The sequence below is a fragment of the Trachypithecus francoisi genome, unplaced genomic scaffold, assembly GCF_009764315.1.
Source record: "Trachypithecus francoisi isolate TF-2019V2 unplaced genomic scaffold, Tfra_2.0 Contig00413, whole genome shotgun sequence".
Lineage (NCBI taxonomy): Eukaryota > Metazoa > Chordata > Mammalia > Primates > Cercopithecidae > Trachypithecus > Trachypithecus francoisi.
In genome coordinates this window covers 1-16,646 of record NW_022680630.1, presented here as the reverse complement: position 1 = coordinate 16,646, position 16,646 = coordinate 1, and the positions used below count along the sequence as shown (strand labels likewise).

The 16,646-nt window shown below is 51.9% G+C and overlaps 1 protein-coding gene and 1 pseudogene across 2 annotated transcripts in view; one reads left to right on the top strand and one right to left on the bottom strand.

Annotated features, from left to right (window-relative positions):
- Positions 1 to 16,568, bottom strand: part of CCDC22 (coiled-coil domain containing 22) — a 20,028-nt gene extending 3,460 nt beyond the window's left edge. The window contains 9 exon segments of the mRNA XM_033212249.1: positions 132 to 235; positions 238 to 325; positions 3,355 to 3,533; positions 3,631 to 3,697; positions 3,823 to 3,929; positions 4,660 to 4,792; positions 9,650 to 9,827; positions 11,509 to 11,830; positions 16,549 to 16,568. Coding sequence (XP_033068140.1) covers positions 132 to 235; positions 238 to 325; positions 3,355 to 3,533; positions 3,631 to 3,697; positions 3,823 to 3,929; positions 4,660 to 4,792; positions 9,650 to 9,827; positions 11,509 to 11,558 — 906 coding nt within the window. The 5' untranslated portion in view covers positions 11,559 to 11,830; positions 16,549 to 16,568.
- Positions 12,695 to 13,278, top strand: LOC117083987 (annotated as a pseudogene). The gene has a single exon (XR_004437279.1). The product of XR_004437279.1 is annotated as a heat shock protein beta-1-like (transcript).
- Positions 16,569 to 16,646: the final 78 nt, after the last annotated feature.

The following is a 16,646-nucleotide window of genomic DNA, read 5'->3' as shown; positions in this document are numbered from 1 at the left end:
CAGTGGGCAAGGGCCTGTCCAGTGGGAACACAGGAACCTTTGTGTGGATAAAGGTGTGGCACTGACACAAAAAGCCACCCTCCAAGCCTGCCACATCCAGCCACACATCCCATGTCCTCAGGTGCACCCACCAGATGGAAGGTGAACTTCTCTGAGTGTGTGAAGCGGGAGCCCTTAGGAGCACCAGTCTTGGCCCCAGCACCCCAGGCCTGCAGCAGCTCTCCCAGGTCTCGGCTTGTATGGGGGCCCCAAGCAGGCTCCAGCTTTGGCGCAGATGCTCAGTCAGTTGCTTCTGCAGCCGCTGCCGCTGAGCCCGTGTGTCCTCCTGGGGAGAAAAGGCGGGGGAAGCAGAAGGATGTAGGGGCACACCTAGCACCCAAGGCCCTGCCTCCTCCAAGGACCCCCTGACAAGAGTATACAAACAAGTCATCCCCACCCACCCTCCAGCCTTCCCACTAAGGCAGGCCCTGCTCTGCTCTACTGCTCCACCAGCCTGGGATCTCCTTGAGGAAAGGGGTCTCCTCTTGCTCACAGACATACTTCTCTCTACCCACTAGATCCCCATGCTGGAGAAGAATGTGGGAAGAGAGCGGGGTGAGCCTAGAGCCCCCACATCCAAAAGAATCATAGACAGGTTATCAGGGGACAGGGCAGAGACAGGGAATCAAAGGTACCAGGTACAGAAGGAGGCAGAGAGAGGCAAGAGAGGGACAAGAACAGAGTTTTAAGATAACTGGGAAAATCTGATTATGAACTCAGTGTTGGATGGTATTAAGATATCATTGTTGGCCGGGTGCAGTGGCTCATGCCTGTAATCCAAGCCCTTTGAAAGGCCAAGGTAGGCAGATCACCTGAGGTCAGGAGTTCAAGACCAGCCTAGCCGGGCGCGGTGGCTCAAGCCTGTAATCCCAGCACTTTGGGAGGCCAAGACGGGCGGATCACGAGGTCAGGAGATCGAGACCATCCTGGCTAACACGGTGAAACCCCGTCTCTACTAAAAAATACAAAAAACTAGCCGGGCGAGGTGGCGGGCGCCTGTAGTCCCAGCTACTTGGGAGGCTGGGGCAGGAGAATGGCGTAAACCCGGGAGGCGGAGCTTGCAGTGAGCTGAGATCCGGCCACTGTACTCCAGCCTGGGTGACAGAGCGAGACTCCGTCTCAAAAAAAAAAAAAAAAAAAAAAAAAAAAAAAAAAAAAAAAAAAAAGACCAGCCTGGCCAACATGGTGAAACCCCAACTCTACTAAAAATACAAAACTTAGTGCACTCCACCTCCAGGAGGTGGAGGTTGCACTGAAGTGAGATCACACCATTGCACTCCAGCCTGGGCAACAGAGTAAGACTCCGTCTCAACAAAAAAAAAAAGAACAAACAAAAACCACAAGATATCATTGTTAACTTCATTAGCCATGAAAATGGTCCAGTGGTTACCTTGAAAACTGAATGTCCTCATGAGTTAAGAGATGTAATCCTAAGTATTTAGAGTTGAAATGACATGATGTCTGGGATTTGCTTTAAAATAATACAGCAACAAAGAAAAATTTGGGAGAGAACAGACCAGGAGGGGGCCGACACAGGTGGAGAAAAAGAGGGACAGACAGAGATGTGGACACAGAGGAATACCGGACAGATAAAGAGGCAGACAGAAGGAGAGGGGGGCCAAATACAGAGGTGGACAGAGAGGAAGAGGGGACAGATATAAAGGTGGACAGAAGGAAAAGGGTACTGATACTCGGGTGAACAAAGAGGAAGAGGGGCCAGAAATAGAGCAGAATGTAGAGAGGGAGAAAGAGAAGTGAACAGGAGGAAAAGGGGACAGATACAGAAATGGACAGAGGGAGAGGGGTGACAGAGAGGTGGACAGAGAGAAGGAGGGGACAGATGCAGAGGTGGACAGAGGGGAAGAGGGGACAGACACAGAGATGGATAGAGAAGAAGAGGGGACAAAGAGGTGGATAGAGAAGAGGCGGCTGGGCACGGTGGCTCATGCCTGTAATCCCAGCACTTTGGGAGGCCAAGGTGGGCAGATTGCTTCAGGTCAGGAGTTCGAGACCAGCCTGGTCAACATGACAAAACCCCATCTCTACAAAAAATACAAAAATTAGCTGGGCGCGTGCACCTGTAGTCCCAGCTACTCAGATGCCTGAGGTGGGAAGATTGCTTGAACCCGGGAATTCAAGGCTGCCTTGAGCCCTGATCATGCCACTATAGTCTAGCCTGGGTGACAGAGCAAGACCCCATCTCAAAAAAAAAGACAAGAAGAGGGGACAGATAAAGAGATGGACAGAAGGGAAGGAGGGACAAATACAGAGGTGGACAGAGAGGAAGAAGGGGCAGATAAAGAAGTGGACAGAGGGAATGGGCAACAGATACAGAGATGGACAGAGAGGAAGAGGAGAGAGATGAAGAAGTAAACAGAGGCAGAGGGGTGACAGATATATAGGTGGACAGCAAGGAAGGGGACAGATACAGAGGTGGACAGAACAGAAGGGGACACAGATACAAAGGTGCCCAGAGAAGAAGAGGGGACAGATAAAGTGGACAGAGAAGGGAGAACAGATAGGTAAACAGAGCAAGAGAGAAATTCAGTACAGAAATGAGGCAACAGGTAAGAAAGAGAAGCAGCAAAAACACAGAACTAGAATAATGGGGACAGGCAGAAATAGTGCAAAAACCTAGAAACCAGAAAAATGAACATCAGTGACAAGTGCAGAAACAGAGAAAGAGTAGGGCTGGGCACGGTGGCTCATGCCTGTAATCCCAACATTTTGGGAGGCCGAGGTGGACAGATCACCTGAGGTCAGGAGTTCGAGACCAGCCTGGCCAACATGGCAAAACCCTGCCTCTACCAAAAATATAAAAATTAGCCAGGTGTGGTGGTGCAAGCCTGTAATCCCAGCTACTTGGGATGCTGAGGCAGGAGAATCGCTTGAACCCGGGAGATGGAGGTTGCAGTGAGCCAAGATCATGCCACTGCACTCCAGCCTGGGTGACAGAGCAAGACTCCAAATGAATGAATGAATGAATGAATGAAGGCAGGTAGCAAATCCGGATTGCTCCGGTTGCCAGGAATCTCACGCACATTATTCAGTCTAACTACTGCCCTGAGAGGAGAGCACTATTACTATCCGATTTTTTAGCACAGGAAACCAAGGCTCTGAGGAGGGATACTGACTTGTCCCAGGTTCTCCTTTTTTCTGACTCCAGTGTTCTTTCAGGTGGGGAGCTGGGTAAGCGCACACAGAGGGGAAACTACGGAAGGGAGGGACAAAGTGGGGAAGGAGAGGAGCACAGGACCAGCAGGAGCGTCAGTGAGCAGCAGCCCGGACAGCAGGGAGCCAGGCATCCGGCTGTACCTGGGGTGGGAGGCGGGATGTCCGGGGGACCCAGTCCTCATCCCCTGGCCGGTCCCGGCCCGTCTGCTGGCAGAGCTGCAGGGCATGGTGTTCGAGGAGTGAGGCCACCCTTCCAATAGGCTGAGGCACCTGGGTAGGGACTGGAAGCAGCAGGGGACTCGCCTGGAACTCCCGTGGCTCTGGAGGCAGGAAGAGTCAGCTGGCCCTGCCGCATGGCAACGCTATGAGGGTCCCCCCCACCTTCCTCCTCACCCCTCCCCACAGCCTCATGCTCACCGCCTCTGGAACTCAATTCGGGCACGACCAGCCTGCTGGCATGGAAAGGCTTCTGGAGGGCTGAGCCCTGGTGGGAGAGCAGGCTCAGAACCTCCAGGATGAAGTGGGATGAGGGTCGCCAGGGGTAGGGGGCCAAAACCCTGGGCACCCAGACAGGGACAAGAGAAGATCCACGGGAATCGGGGGTCCCACCTGGAGGTGCTGCAGCTTGGGAGTGCGAAGGAGGGGCGGGACCCAAGGCAGTGCCAGCTGGTCCCGAATTTGGCTCCCGATGGCCCGGAGGAGAATAGCTGAGTCACCTATGGGGGATAGGGAGGAAGTGAATCAGGTGACAATGCTGCAAATCCAAAAGGGCATACCCTAGGAGACCAGCCTCCACTCCTGACCCCCATCCAGAGATACACATCTATCCAGCTTGCGTTCTCACATTCAGTCATTCAACAAACACTGAGCACCTACTCTGTACAGGTCGCTGTTCTAGACACTAGGGCTACTTCGTGGAACAAACTGGATAAAGGTCCCTGCCTTCAGGGAGCCGGCAAGCTAGCAGAGGAAAGAGATCATGAATAGGATTCTGAGTACCATCCAGACTGCAGCCAGGCGGGGATCAGGGCTATGGAGAGGAGGCTAACCTCAAAGAGGTAAGGGAGTGAACCATGAGGATACCTAGGGGAAGGGTAACCATGATACAAAGGTGCAGGGGCGGGCGTGTACTGAGGTGTGTTTGAGAAGGACCCAGGAGGCCCAGGTGGTTAAAGCAGAGTGAGAGAGAGGGAGGGCACAGGGGTAGAGTCAGGGAGGCCCCTCCCAGCCCCAATGCACCACCGGAGTCAGCTCAACCTCAGCCCCTGCCCCCTGCCCTGTAGCCCCTCTCTGACGCCTAATCCTCCTGCCTAGCTCTCCTGAAGGCACATACTGCCATCCCTACTCATCAACCTTTTCACTACCTCTACCTCTCTCAGCCCTACAGCTCCCAGAAGGCCCTCCTCTCCCCTCACCGCCCCCACCCACACCCCAGACACCCAGTACCTGCAGGCTGGTCTGCATCCTCGGAGGCATCGGTGGGCAGACGCTCAGCCAAGAAGAGAAGCAGGTCTCGGAGGTCAGGCTCACTGGGGTAGAGGAAGTTCTGATAGCCAAGCTCCAAGGGATAGCCCAGGTCCTGAGGGTTGGTGGGGGGCCATCAGGAAGCAGGCAGGGTCCTCCTGCCCTGGGAGACTTGGGCCTAGGCTGAAAACGCTCCCACTCTCTCACTAACCACCACCCTCCCAATCTCCCCTGGCTCCCCAAGGCCTCTGGGCCCTGTGGGGAGCCACAGAGCGAAGACAGTCAACGCTACAGACAACAAGAAACAAGATCAAAGCTCTGGCCTTTCTATGACTCAAAATCCAGAGGCCATAAAAGAAAAGATGGGTACTTTTGAACTCATGAAAAGAAAGAAAATATTTAAAGAAAAATATAATAAGCAAAGTCAAAAAAAAATATTTGGAGCCCACATCATAGGTAAAGAGCAAATCTACCTATTATAGAAAGAGTGCCTAAAAATAAACAGGCCAAAAAGACCAGACGCACAATAGCTCAAAACAAAAGGACTCATAAGGGTTCTGGATGGGGACCGAGGAAGCAGGCCAGGAGAGAAAGAAAGCCTTTTCTCTTTTTTTTCTTTTTTTGAGACAGGGTCTTGCTCTGTTGCTCAGGCTGGAGTGCAATAGCATGATCTTGGCTCACTGGAATCTCTGCCTCCTGGGCTCAAGTGATCTTCCCACACAGCCTCCCGAGTAGCTGAAATTACAGGTGCACACCACCACACCCGGCTAATTTTTGTATTTTAGTACAGACAGGGTTTTGCCATGTTGGCCAGGCTGGTCTCAAACTCCTGGGCTCAAGCAATCTGCCCACCTCGGCCTCCCACAGTGCTGGGATTACAGGTAGGAATCACCACACCCAGCCTACAAAAGCCTTTTTCTTCCAGAGTTGCCACTGCTTTAGAACTGCATAGCCTCTGAAAGCAGACTTCCTGGATTCAAACCCAAGCTTTGCCTCTTACCAACTATATAACCTCAGGCAGATCTCTTAACCCCTCTGTGCTTCACTTTCTTCATCTGAAAGAGGGTATACCAACAGTACATACAGCAGAAGGTTGTGCTGAGAATTAAATGAGTTAACGCCATGTTATTTACCACAGGGCCTGGCACAGGGTACACTTAGAAGCCATCATTATTCTATACTTAGGAGTATACTGGATCACAATGCAAGATATATTTATTTTGGAGGCTCAAGGTCAAATAAGTATGAAAACCACTGGCTTTTAAGGTATTTTACTTTGGATTTTTTCTAACATATGCAATCAAAGAGCTGTGACTGATACAGAAACTCATCCCAGGAGTGGGAAAGGTGCCAAAATATGGAAGTGGCTAAGGTGCAGAAACTGTTGCCAGGAGCAGGGCATATGAAGAGGAAGATGCCAGAACATGGCAGTGCTGAGATGAAGAGGGGAGCTATAGGGACAGCACACAGCTGGATTAAGAGAATTAATCCTTTTGCCTGCTGCAGGTAAACCAAGGCTGCTGGGGGCCAGACAACCATACATACCTGTTTTTTATTTTTTTGGAAACAAGAGTCTTGCTCTGTCACCCAGGCTGGAGTGCAGTGGTGCAATCTCAACTCACTGGAAACTCCGCCTCCTGGGTTCAAGTGATTCTCCTGCCTCAGCCTCCTGAGTAGCTGGGATTACAGGCACGTGCCAGCACACCTGGCTAATTTTTGTATTTTTAGTAGAGATGGGGTTTCGCCATGTTGGCCAGGCTGGTCTCAAACTCCTGACCTCTGGTGGTCTGCCCGCCTCCACCTCTCAAAGTGCTGGAATTACAGGCATGAGCCACCGTCCCCAGTCTTTTTTTTTTTTTGGAGATGGGGTTTCACTCTGTCTCCCAGGCTAGAGTGCAGTGGCACAATCACAGCCCACTGCAGCCTGTACTTCCCAGCCTCAAGCAATCCTCCTACCTCAGCCTCCCACATAGCTGGGACCACAGGCGTGTGCCACCATGCCCAGCTATTTTTTTATTTTATTTTTTGTAGAGATGGGGGTCTCACTATGTTGCCCAGGCTGATCTCGAGCTCCTGGGCTCAACTGATCCTCCCACCTAGGACTCCCAAAGTTCTGGGATTACATGCAAGAGCCAACATGCCCAGCCCATATGTACTTCCTGGCCACTGGAAAAGCCATAGTCACTAACCCCCACTAACATCAGTGTAAGCAAAAGCAGGTAAACAAAATCCAAGAGACAGCACTGAGAGAAGAGCAGAGAACTGCGGGAAGCCTGAGCCTGTGTACTCTCCTCTGCAAACAGAAGACAAAACTTCCCCCCTATTAAGTGCTAACCTCAAGAATACATACAGTCCTGGGCCAGGGGACAGACTGCCTGCCTCATAAGGCCACCAAGAGCCCCAGAGAGAAGAACGTGACAACTCCTGAGAGCTGGGTGAACCTGAGAGCCAAGGGATGGAGGGAGCTCTGAGATCTGTTGCTAAGAGACAGAGACCGCACAAGCAAGGCCCAAATTTAACAGCTCTAGCCACCCAGTCCCCTACATCTAAATGAAAGTTTTCACGGTAGTTACTCTATCATCCCTCCACCACCATGTACTTCCTGGGTCAGTTCAAAGTGTTTCTATTCACTATGTAGCCACAGGTTCCAGATCAGACCTATCCAGTAATAGTAATCCCATTTATGCAAAGCTTATTATAACCAGCTTTTCACACATTAACTCATGTTTAATCCTCACAGCAACCCTATATGGTAGCTACAATTCTTATACCCATTTTACACATGTAGAAACTTAGCCTCAAAAAGGTTAAGAGAGCCAGGTGCGGTGGCTCACGCCTGTAATCCCAACACTTTGGGAGGCTGAGGTGGGTGGATCACAACAATAGGAGTTCGAGACCAGCCTGGCCAAGATGGTGAAACTCCATCTCCACTAAAAATACAAAAATCTTAGCCGGGCGTGGTGGCAGACGCCTGTAATCCCAGCCACTTGGGAGGCTGAGGCAGGAGAATTGCTTGAACCCGGGAAGTGGAGGAGGTTGCAGTGAGCTGAGATCGCGCCACGCACTCCAGCCCGGGCAACAGAGCGAGACTCTGCCTAAAAAAAAAAAAAAAAAAAAAAAAAGTTAAGAGACTGGCCCAAAGTCACAGAGTGAGTGAGCCGGGGCGGGGTGGCATTACTTGGAGCTCTTGAATGCAGGCACTGGACTCAGCTCTATACTGGGGAAGCGTGAGTGCTTCATCAGAATGGCTCTTTACCAGGCACAGTGGTACATGCCTGTAGTCCCAACTACTCAGGAGGCCAAGGCAGGAAGATTGCTTGAGGCCAGGAGCTTGAGACCAGCCTGGGCAACATCTCTGCAAAAGCGAGACCCCATCTCTATGAGAAATTTAAAAATTCTCGGGCAGGGTGACATGTGCCTATAGTCCTATCTACTTGTGAGGCAGAGGCACGAGAATCTCTTGAGGCCAGGAGTTCAAGACCAGCCTGGGCAATATAGCAAGACCCTTACCTCTAAAATAATTAAAATATTTTTAAAAGAAAAGTACTTTATTTATTCTATCGCAGAGACATTTTTGGAATTACTGTCAGCAGAGGCAGGATGTGTGGTTCCCACGGAGGTAAGGTAGCAGAGACACCCTTTTAAGTAACCAGCATGACTTCCTTTGGGTAATCATCCTTATCCCAACTCCATGGGATCCTGAAGGAGCGGCTAATCACAGTGTCCTACAGGAATGACCGTGTCGGCCTGTAATCCCAGCACTTTGGGAGGCCAAGGCAGGCAGATCACAAGGTCAGGAGTTCGAGACCAGCCTAGCCAACATAATAAACCCCGTCTCTACTAAAAATACAAAAATTAGCTGGGCATGGTGGTGCATGCCTGTAGTCCCAGCTACTCAGGAGGCTGAGGCAGGAGAATCGCTTGAACCAGAAGACGGAGGTTGCAGTGAGCCGAGATCACGTCACTGCACTCCAGCTTGGGTGACAGAGAGATACCTCATATCAAAAAAAAAAAAAAAAAAAAAAGGCTGGGCACAGTGGCTCACTCCTGTAATTTCAGCACTTTGAGAGGCCAAGGCGGGTGGATCATGAGGTCAAGAGATTAACACCATCTTGGCCAACATGGTGAAACCCCGTCTCTACTAAGAACACAAAAAATTAGTGGCGTGGTGGCACATGCCTGTAGTCCAGATACTCGGGAGGCTGAGGCAGGAGAATCGCTTGAACCCGGGAGGCGGAGGTTGCAGTGAGCCAAGATCACACCACTGCACTCCAGCTTGGGCGACAAAGCGAGACACTGTCTCAAAAAAAAAAAAAAAAGGAATGACCATGTCATCCAGACTGGGCCAGAGGAGAGAGTGATTAGTTTAGGAGTATATGACCCCCAGACAGGGTGTTTTCTGGAACTAGGAAACGAATACTATGGGGTGGGGGTGGTGTTTTGCAGCTAAATTTAAAACATAGAAGCCAGGAGCAGCCCAGGTGCAAACTGGATAAACTCATTTGCTCCTCATGACAGCCCTACATTTACCATCTCCATTTCACAAACAGGAAAACTGGGGCCCAGAGGGTTAGGGTCACACAGTTACAAAGTGGTGGGACTAGGATCTAAACTACTCAGGCAGTTTGACCCTACAGTCAGCAGCCTTAACCACTAATGAAAGCTAAGCCGCTGGAAAAGTGACAGAGGAAAGGCAAGTGTTGCAGAGGAAAGGCAAGTGTTGCAGAGGAAAGGCAAGTGTTGCAGAGGAAAGGCAAGTGTTGCAGAGGAAAGGCAAGTGTTGCAGAGGAAAGGCAAGTGTTGCAGAGGAAAGGCAAGTGTTGCAGAGGAAAGGCAAGTGTTGCAGAGGAAAGGCAAGTGTTGTAGAGGAAAGGCAAGTGTTGCAGAGGAAAGGCAAGTGTTGCAAAGGAGCTTGGTTACTTTGTAAAAGAGGAAGGAAGAGGATGTGTGCATTGGGAGGAGGGCCACTCACCATGCAGGCCTGAGCCAGGCTCATGGCCAGGCGGAACCGGGCAGACATGGCAAGAGGCAGCAGGGGGCTGAGGCCAGAGCCCACAGCAGGGTTGATCACACGCAGGCAGCGGACCACAGCCTCTACAACCAGCTCAGTGGTGAAGGCGCGCAAGGTCTGCACATCTGGAGGAACTGCCCTGAAGAAGAAGGGGACCGGCTTGATCAGGGGAATAGTTAGGCAAGAGGGATCAGGCTGAGCCCTGCAGCCTTTTGGAAACACTACTACCAGGGTAGAGGCAGGGAGGATGCCTACAGTTCAGACAGATCCTGGATGTTGGTGACTGTGACTTCCATTTGGAAAACCAGGAACTAGGGAAATTGCCAGGTCCTAAGATCTTGAAGTAGGAGAACGGTGGATGGAAGAGAACTAAGTTTAGAAAAATATCAAAATTGGCGGGCGTGGTGGCTCAAGCCTGTAATCCCAGCACTTTGGGAGGCCGAGACGGGCGGATCACGAGGTCAGGAGATCGAGACCATCCTGGCTAATACGGTGAAACCCCGTCTTACTAAAAATACAAAAACTAGCCGGGCGAGGTGGCGGGCGCCTGTAGTCCCAGCTACTCAGGAGGCTGAGGCAGGAGAATGGCGGAAACCCGGGAGGCGGAGCTTGCAGTGAGCTGAAATCTGGCCACTGCACTCCAGTCCGGGCGACAGAGCGAGACTCCGCCTCAAAAAAAAAAAAAAAAAAAAAAAAAAAGAAAAATATCAAATTTAGGGGTCTGGGAAGGTTAAAGGGTCCAGGTGGCACAATCTCTGGGTTTCTCGGTCCCAGATAGCATGTTCTTTGCATACATATGAGCTGCTAGAGTTTTGAGAAGACTAGATTTTAGGAGGCTGCTGTTTTCAGAAGTTCCAAATGTCAGGATCCCTGGGTATAAGATCCCTGAATATCAAGACCACCTAGTTTCAAGCAATACAAAAATCAGACTCCCTAGATGTTGGCATCCTGGGTTTTAGGGTCCCTGAACGGAGGAGTCTTCATGCATCAGGGTGACCAAATGCTGATGTCAGATTTTAGAATCCTGGGGTTTTTTGGCTGGGCGCGGTGGCTCACACCTGTAATTCCAGCATTTTGGGAGGTGGAGGCAGGCAGATCACTTGAGGTCAGGAGTTGGAGACCAGCCTGACCAACATGGTGAAACCCTGTCTCTGCTAAAAATACAAAAATTAGCCGGATATGGTGGCACACGCCTGTAATACCAGCTACTTGGGAGGCTGAGGCAGGAGAATCACTTGAACCCAGGAGGCGGAGGCTGCTGTGAGCTGAGATCACACCACTGCACTCCAGCCTAGGAGACAGAGCGAGACTCCATCTCGGAAAAGAAAAAAAAAAAAAGAATCCTGGGTGTTTTTTAAGCCCCAGGTGTTTGGGGAACTGGAGTTTGAAGGATTCCAAGTATCCGGTCCAGGGATTTTTTGGAGCCCCCGAGTGCCAGGGTTCTGGGGTTTTATGCTCCCTGGTTCTTAGGGCACAGGGGTCTTAGGGTCTTCACATAACAGGGTCTCAGGGTGTTGATGTTAAGATCTCCAGATTACAGGGGTCCGGGTCTTGAGGTTTCAAGGTTGTAACGTCTCAAGGTGTCTGGGTCCCAGAACTTTGGGTGTACTAAATATCATGGTCAAAGGATTTGGGAGGCCCTGATGTCGGTGTCAGGGAGAGCAGGGTGTGTGTATGTGTTAAGGGGGTGAGGGTCTTAGGATCTTGAGTTGGAGCCCTGAATGTCAGGGTCCCGGGTTTTAAGGTTCCCGGGAAACGGGGTCCTGGGCTTTAGAGTCCCGGATGTGGGCTTCGGGGGTGGGCGGGGGTGCTGTCCTTACGTGCCGGCCTGGCGCAGGGAATGGATGAGGATTCGGTCCGCCTCCTCCATGGTGGAGCCGTGTCGGAGTCGGGGGCTGGGTCCAGCGCCGGGTCCGAGAAAGTGGGGAGCAACTGTAGAAACCTTGCCCCGTGCTCGCGGTCCAGAGTGTCACGGGCCGTGTGGAGAGACTTGGGAAGTGTAGTTCTGTGAGCGAGCACGGCGCATGCCGGATGTGAGGCCTGGGGTGAGTGTGCACGGAGGTTGAGCTTGCAATAGCTGCTGGGAGTTGTAGTTCTTCCACCTGCAGTCCAGTGGGTTCTTCCAAGGGAAAAAGGAACAACCTGTGTGGTGGGGAGTGGAGGGGCCAGACAGAAAGAGGCTTCTTGACTCATTCGTTTAAGGCGGCATTCATCTTCTAGGCTATGAAAGTGTACACATTAAGGGCAGAATTTTAACACAAAGCGACTACTTCCCTGTGTCTTAGTCTCCATCTGTAAAATGGGACTATTGACAGTACCTCCTTTTTAGGATTAAAACAGAATTAATTTATATAAAGCATGTTGTACTATGTGCCTGACACATAAGATAAGAAAGCACTATGTAAGTTATAGTTACTAGTATTCATGCATTCAATAAATGCTTTAATATGATACACATTTGTACACTCCAAAGAATAATTACACAGCAAATATCTATGTAACCGGCTAGGTGCAGTGGCTCACGCCTGTAATCCCAGCACTTTGGGAGGCTGAGTTGGGTGGATCACCCGAGGTCAGGAGTTCGAGACCAGCCTGGCCAACATGGTGAAACCTCCCCCCCCCACCAATAAAACGAGAAAAATTAGCCAGGCATGGTGGCACATGCCTGTAGTCCCAGCTACTCGGCAGGCTGAGGCAGAAGAATCATTCGAACTGGGGAGGCAAAGGTGGCAGTGAGCTGAGATTGTGCCATTACACTCCAGCCTGGGTAACAGAGCGAGACTCTGTCTCTAAATAAATAAATAAAGCAAAAGAAATCTATGTAACCATTTCTTGAACAGCCGAGGTGCGCCTGCAATCCCATCAGTTTTGGAGGCCAAGGCTGGAGGATCGCTTGAGGCCAGGAGTTTGAGACTGGCATGGGCAATACAGCAAGACACCATCTCTTTAAAAAAAAAAAAAAAATGACACCTGTCCAAGCAGACGTCCTGAGCAGAGCCTGGCAGCATGACCGTGCGCCGCGTCCTCTTCTGGCTCCTGCCGGACCCCAGCTGGGACCCCTTCCGCAACTGGTACCACACAGTCGCCTCTTCGACCAGGCTTCGGGCTGGTCGCAGTGGTTTGGCACCAGCAGCTGACCAGGCTACGTGAGCCCCCTGCCCCCCACCGCGGTCCAGAGCCCCGCAGTGGCCGCGCCCGCCTAGAGCCGGGCGCTCAGCTGGCAGCTCAGCAGCGGGGTCTCGGAGAACCGGCCCACGGCGGACCGCTAGCGCGTATCCCTGGACGTCAACCACTTCGCCCCCGACGAGCTGACAGTCAAGACCAAGGGTGGCGTGGTGGAGATCACCGGCAAGCACGAGGAGCGGCAGGACGAGCATGGCTACATCTCCCGGTGCTTCACGCGGAAATACACGCTGCCCCCCGGTGTGGACCCCACCCAGGTCTCCTCCTCCCTGTCCCCTGAGGACACACTGACCGTGGAGGCCCCCATGCCCAAGCTAGCCATGTAGTCCAACTAGATCACCTTGAAGTCGCGGTCCCAGCTTGGGGGCCTAGAAGCTGCGAAATCCGACCAGTCTGCAGTCAAGTAAAAGTCTTAGCCCGGATGCCCACCCCGGCCGCCACTACTAGCCATGCCCCCGCACCCACCTGTGTGTTCTTTGATACGTTTATCTTCTGTTTTTGTCAAATAAAGTTCGAAGCAACCCAAAATAAAAAAAAAAAAAAATTAGTTGGGCATGGTGACGCACACCTGTAGTCCCAGCTACTCAAGAGGCTGAGGTCCGAGGATCACTTGAGCCCAGGAATTCAACGCTACTGTGAGCTATGATCAAGCCACTGCACTCCTGCCTGGGTGACAGAGCAAGACCCTCTCTCTAAAATAATAATAATAATTGATAATATTTGATCTTTTTTCCATAGAGATATTGCACATATATAGGTTTTTTCCTACATACTCGAATTCCATATACTATTGGAAAATGACATCCTTTTCTTATTTTAGTTTGACTGTTTGCTGCAGGTATATATTTGGTAAACATTTCATCTGTTGCCAGGCTCTGGCCCACAAACGTCCCATTTGCACCCCCACCGCCACCCTCCCATATGACATTGTTATCGCCCCGCCCTGTGGCCTTAATCCCTCCAAAGCTGGGGGAAGAGAGGGGGGTTGTGTGCAGATGGCCCTTCAATCTCGAAAGGAAGATGTCGGAATCTGAAGGCAGGAAAGGTGAGAGAATCCTTCCATCCTGCAGACCCTTGGAGCAAGTGGAGCTCCACCCTTAGCCCCTCTGACCCACCCATTGCCCACCCAGACCTCACCCCCAGAGAGCCTCTAGGGGACCAGAACCACATCACCCTGTTCCCCATCCCAGCCAGCCCCAAACAGCCTCTCTGCCACCAGAGCCCTAATGCTCAGCCTGACCCAGACACTGGCCCCCATGGCCTCTCAGCCTCATCCACAGCCTTAGTTCCCAAAGGAAACCCAACCTCAATCCTGGCTCTGACCCCTATCCGAATGCCCACCTGAAACCTAACACGAAGTCTACCAACCAGAAGGCAAACCCCTGTTAGAGTCCAAACCCCACCCCAGATACAGACCTAAAGTCACCTACCTCAACCTCACCCCGGGATGTCAATACTGTTAGTGAGTGCAGTCTCTGACTTTCCAGAAAGTACACAGACCCTTTTAAAAAAACAAAAACAAAGAAAGAGAACACATACTTGATGGTGGTAGTAAGCCATGAGGGCTCTAGAGTTAGACTGGGTGTGACTCCCCTTCAGCCACTTCAGCAAGTCACTTAACTTTTCTTCTCAATTTTCTCATCCGCAAATGGGAATAACACTATGTGCCAGGCATTCTTTGATTCTGAACTCATTTAATCCTCACAACACCATATATTGTAGGTACTCTTATTATCATCCTTTTTATACAGATAAGGAAAATGAGGCTCAAAGAGATTCATAATTTGCCCAAGGCAACACATAGCTACCAAGTGGTAGAGTCAGGATTTAAACTCAGGCAGCCTGTTTCCTCCAAAGCTGAGAATCTTAACCAGGCCAATCTACTGCCGCTCTGAGGCTGAAACGAGACCATGGGAACTGGGAGTGGTCTTAGCTGAAAACCCCAATGCAAACTTCAAGTCCCACTCAAAACTCAACTTTGACCCTAACCTGTATCCTAATTCTAATTCCAATTCATTCAAATACCCAGTCCTAACCTTAGTCAAAGCTCCACTCCTACCTATATTTAAACCTATCTCCAACCTAACCCAAAATCCACTACTCAAATTTAACCTAAAATTTGCCACCGCATGGCAATTTAAACTGTACCCCAACTCAAACACCAAACCCTACTGCATTTGGAAATGTAATCTCACCTTCATCCCCTTAAACTCTCACTCTAGCCCTAATCTTAATTCGAACACTCTTACTTCCCAGTCCTTAACCCAGTTACTCCCAGCTCTCCTAATTTTCCATGCTCTTCTCTCCTTCCTTCAACAGAGGACAGGATCAGGTAGGAAGCAGCCACAATTGCCCCAATACCCTGTCCCTTCCCTGACGCAGTTTCTCCATATAGACACCACCCCAGAGCCCAGTCCAGCCAATGGGGAAGGCCCTGGTCCTGAATGGGGGCTGTGCCCCGGGCCCCCAGCTGTGGAAGGTGAAAGCAGTGGGGCATCAGGCCTAGGACCCCTAAGCGAAGAAACCAGCACAGCAAGCACAAGACAGTGGCAGTGGCCAGTGCCCAGCGGTCACCTCGGGCACTCTTCTGCCTCACCCTGGCCAATCCTCTGCGACGGTCCTGCATCAGCATCGTGGAGTGGAAGCATCCTGGAAGGCAGGGGCGGGGCCCAGGGGTAAGGGTCATCAGGGTACCTACCAGAAGTCAAGAATTGGTCAGGGCTGGAACGGAGGAGGGCCGAGGTCATCAGGGTCAAGAGTCAAGAACTGGATTGGGGGGCCGGTTCAGAAAGGCAAAGGTCACCCGGGTCAAGAGTCAAGGACTGAATCACAGCAAGAATTGGGGATGGCTAAGATTTCCAGGGGGACAAAGTCAAGGCCTTGTCAGGGCAGGGGTCGAGAATGTCAGGACCTGTCACCTTGGGAGTCAAGGGTCAGTGCTGGGTGGGAGGTCCCCAAGGGAGTGTGGGGGTTCCAGTGCCACTCTGCCAGGGTCCTTGACTGTGTCCACCTGAGGCCCTTCGACATCCTCATCCTGCTCACCATCTTTGCCAACTGCGTGGCCCTGGGAGTTTACATCCCCTTCCCTGAGGACGACTCCAACACTGCTAACCACAACCTGGTAAGGCCCGCCCCGCCCCAGCCCGTTCCCAGCCAGCTAGAGCCCAGTAGAGCTCACTCCTTCCAGCCAGACCCCGCCCCCTTTCTGACCCGGATGGCCCTGCCTGGCCCAGCCCCACCCTCGGTCCTGACTATGCTCCCCCTGCCCCCGTCAAACCCCCTTCAAATAACTCCCCGACTTCCCGCCCCGCCCCCGGTCCCACCCCCAGGAGCAGGTGGAGTACGTATTCCTGGTGATTTTCACTGTGGAGACGGTGCTCAAGATCGTGGCCTACGGGCTGGTGCTCCACCCCAGCGCCTACATCCGCAATGGCTGGAACCTACTCGACTTCATCATCGTCGTTGTCGGGTGCGCGTCTGCGGGGGGCACCCCACCCTAGTCGCCTTCCTACCCTCCGGCCTGCTGAATTCTGGGCTCAGGAAAGCGACTCTTTCAAACCGCCCCCATTCGGCAGCCAGAATCAGGAATATTATTAAAACCCATTTCTATTTCTAGTTACAGGGACTTGTGCTTTTCTGAGAAGGTTAGGGTGGAGGGGGGAATCCCAAGGCCTGACCTCCGCCCTCCCTGCTCCGTGCTCCCATCAGGCTGTTCAGCGTGCGCTGGAGCAGGGCCCGGACGGCCAGGCGACGCCCCGCACACCGGGGGAAAGCC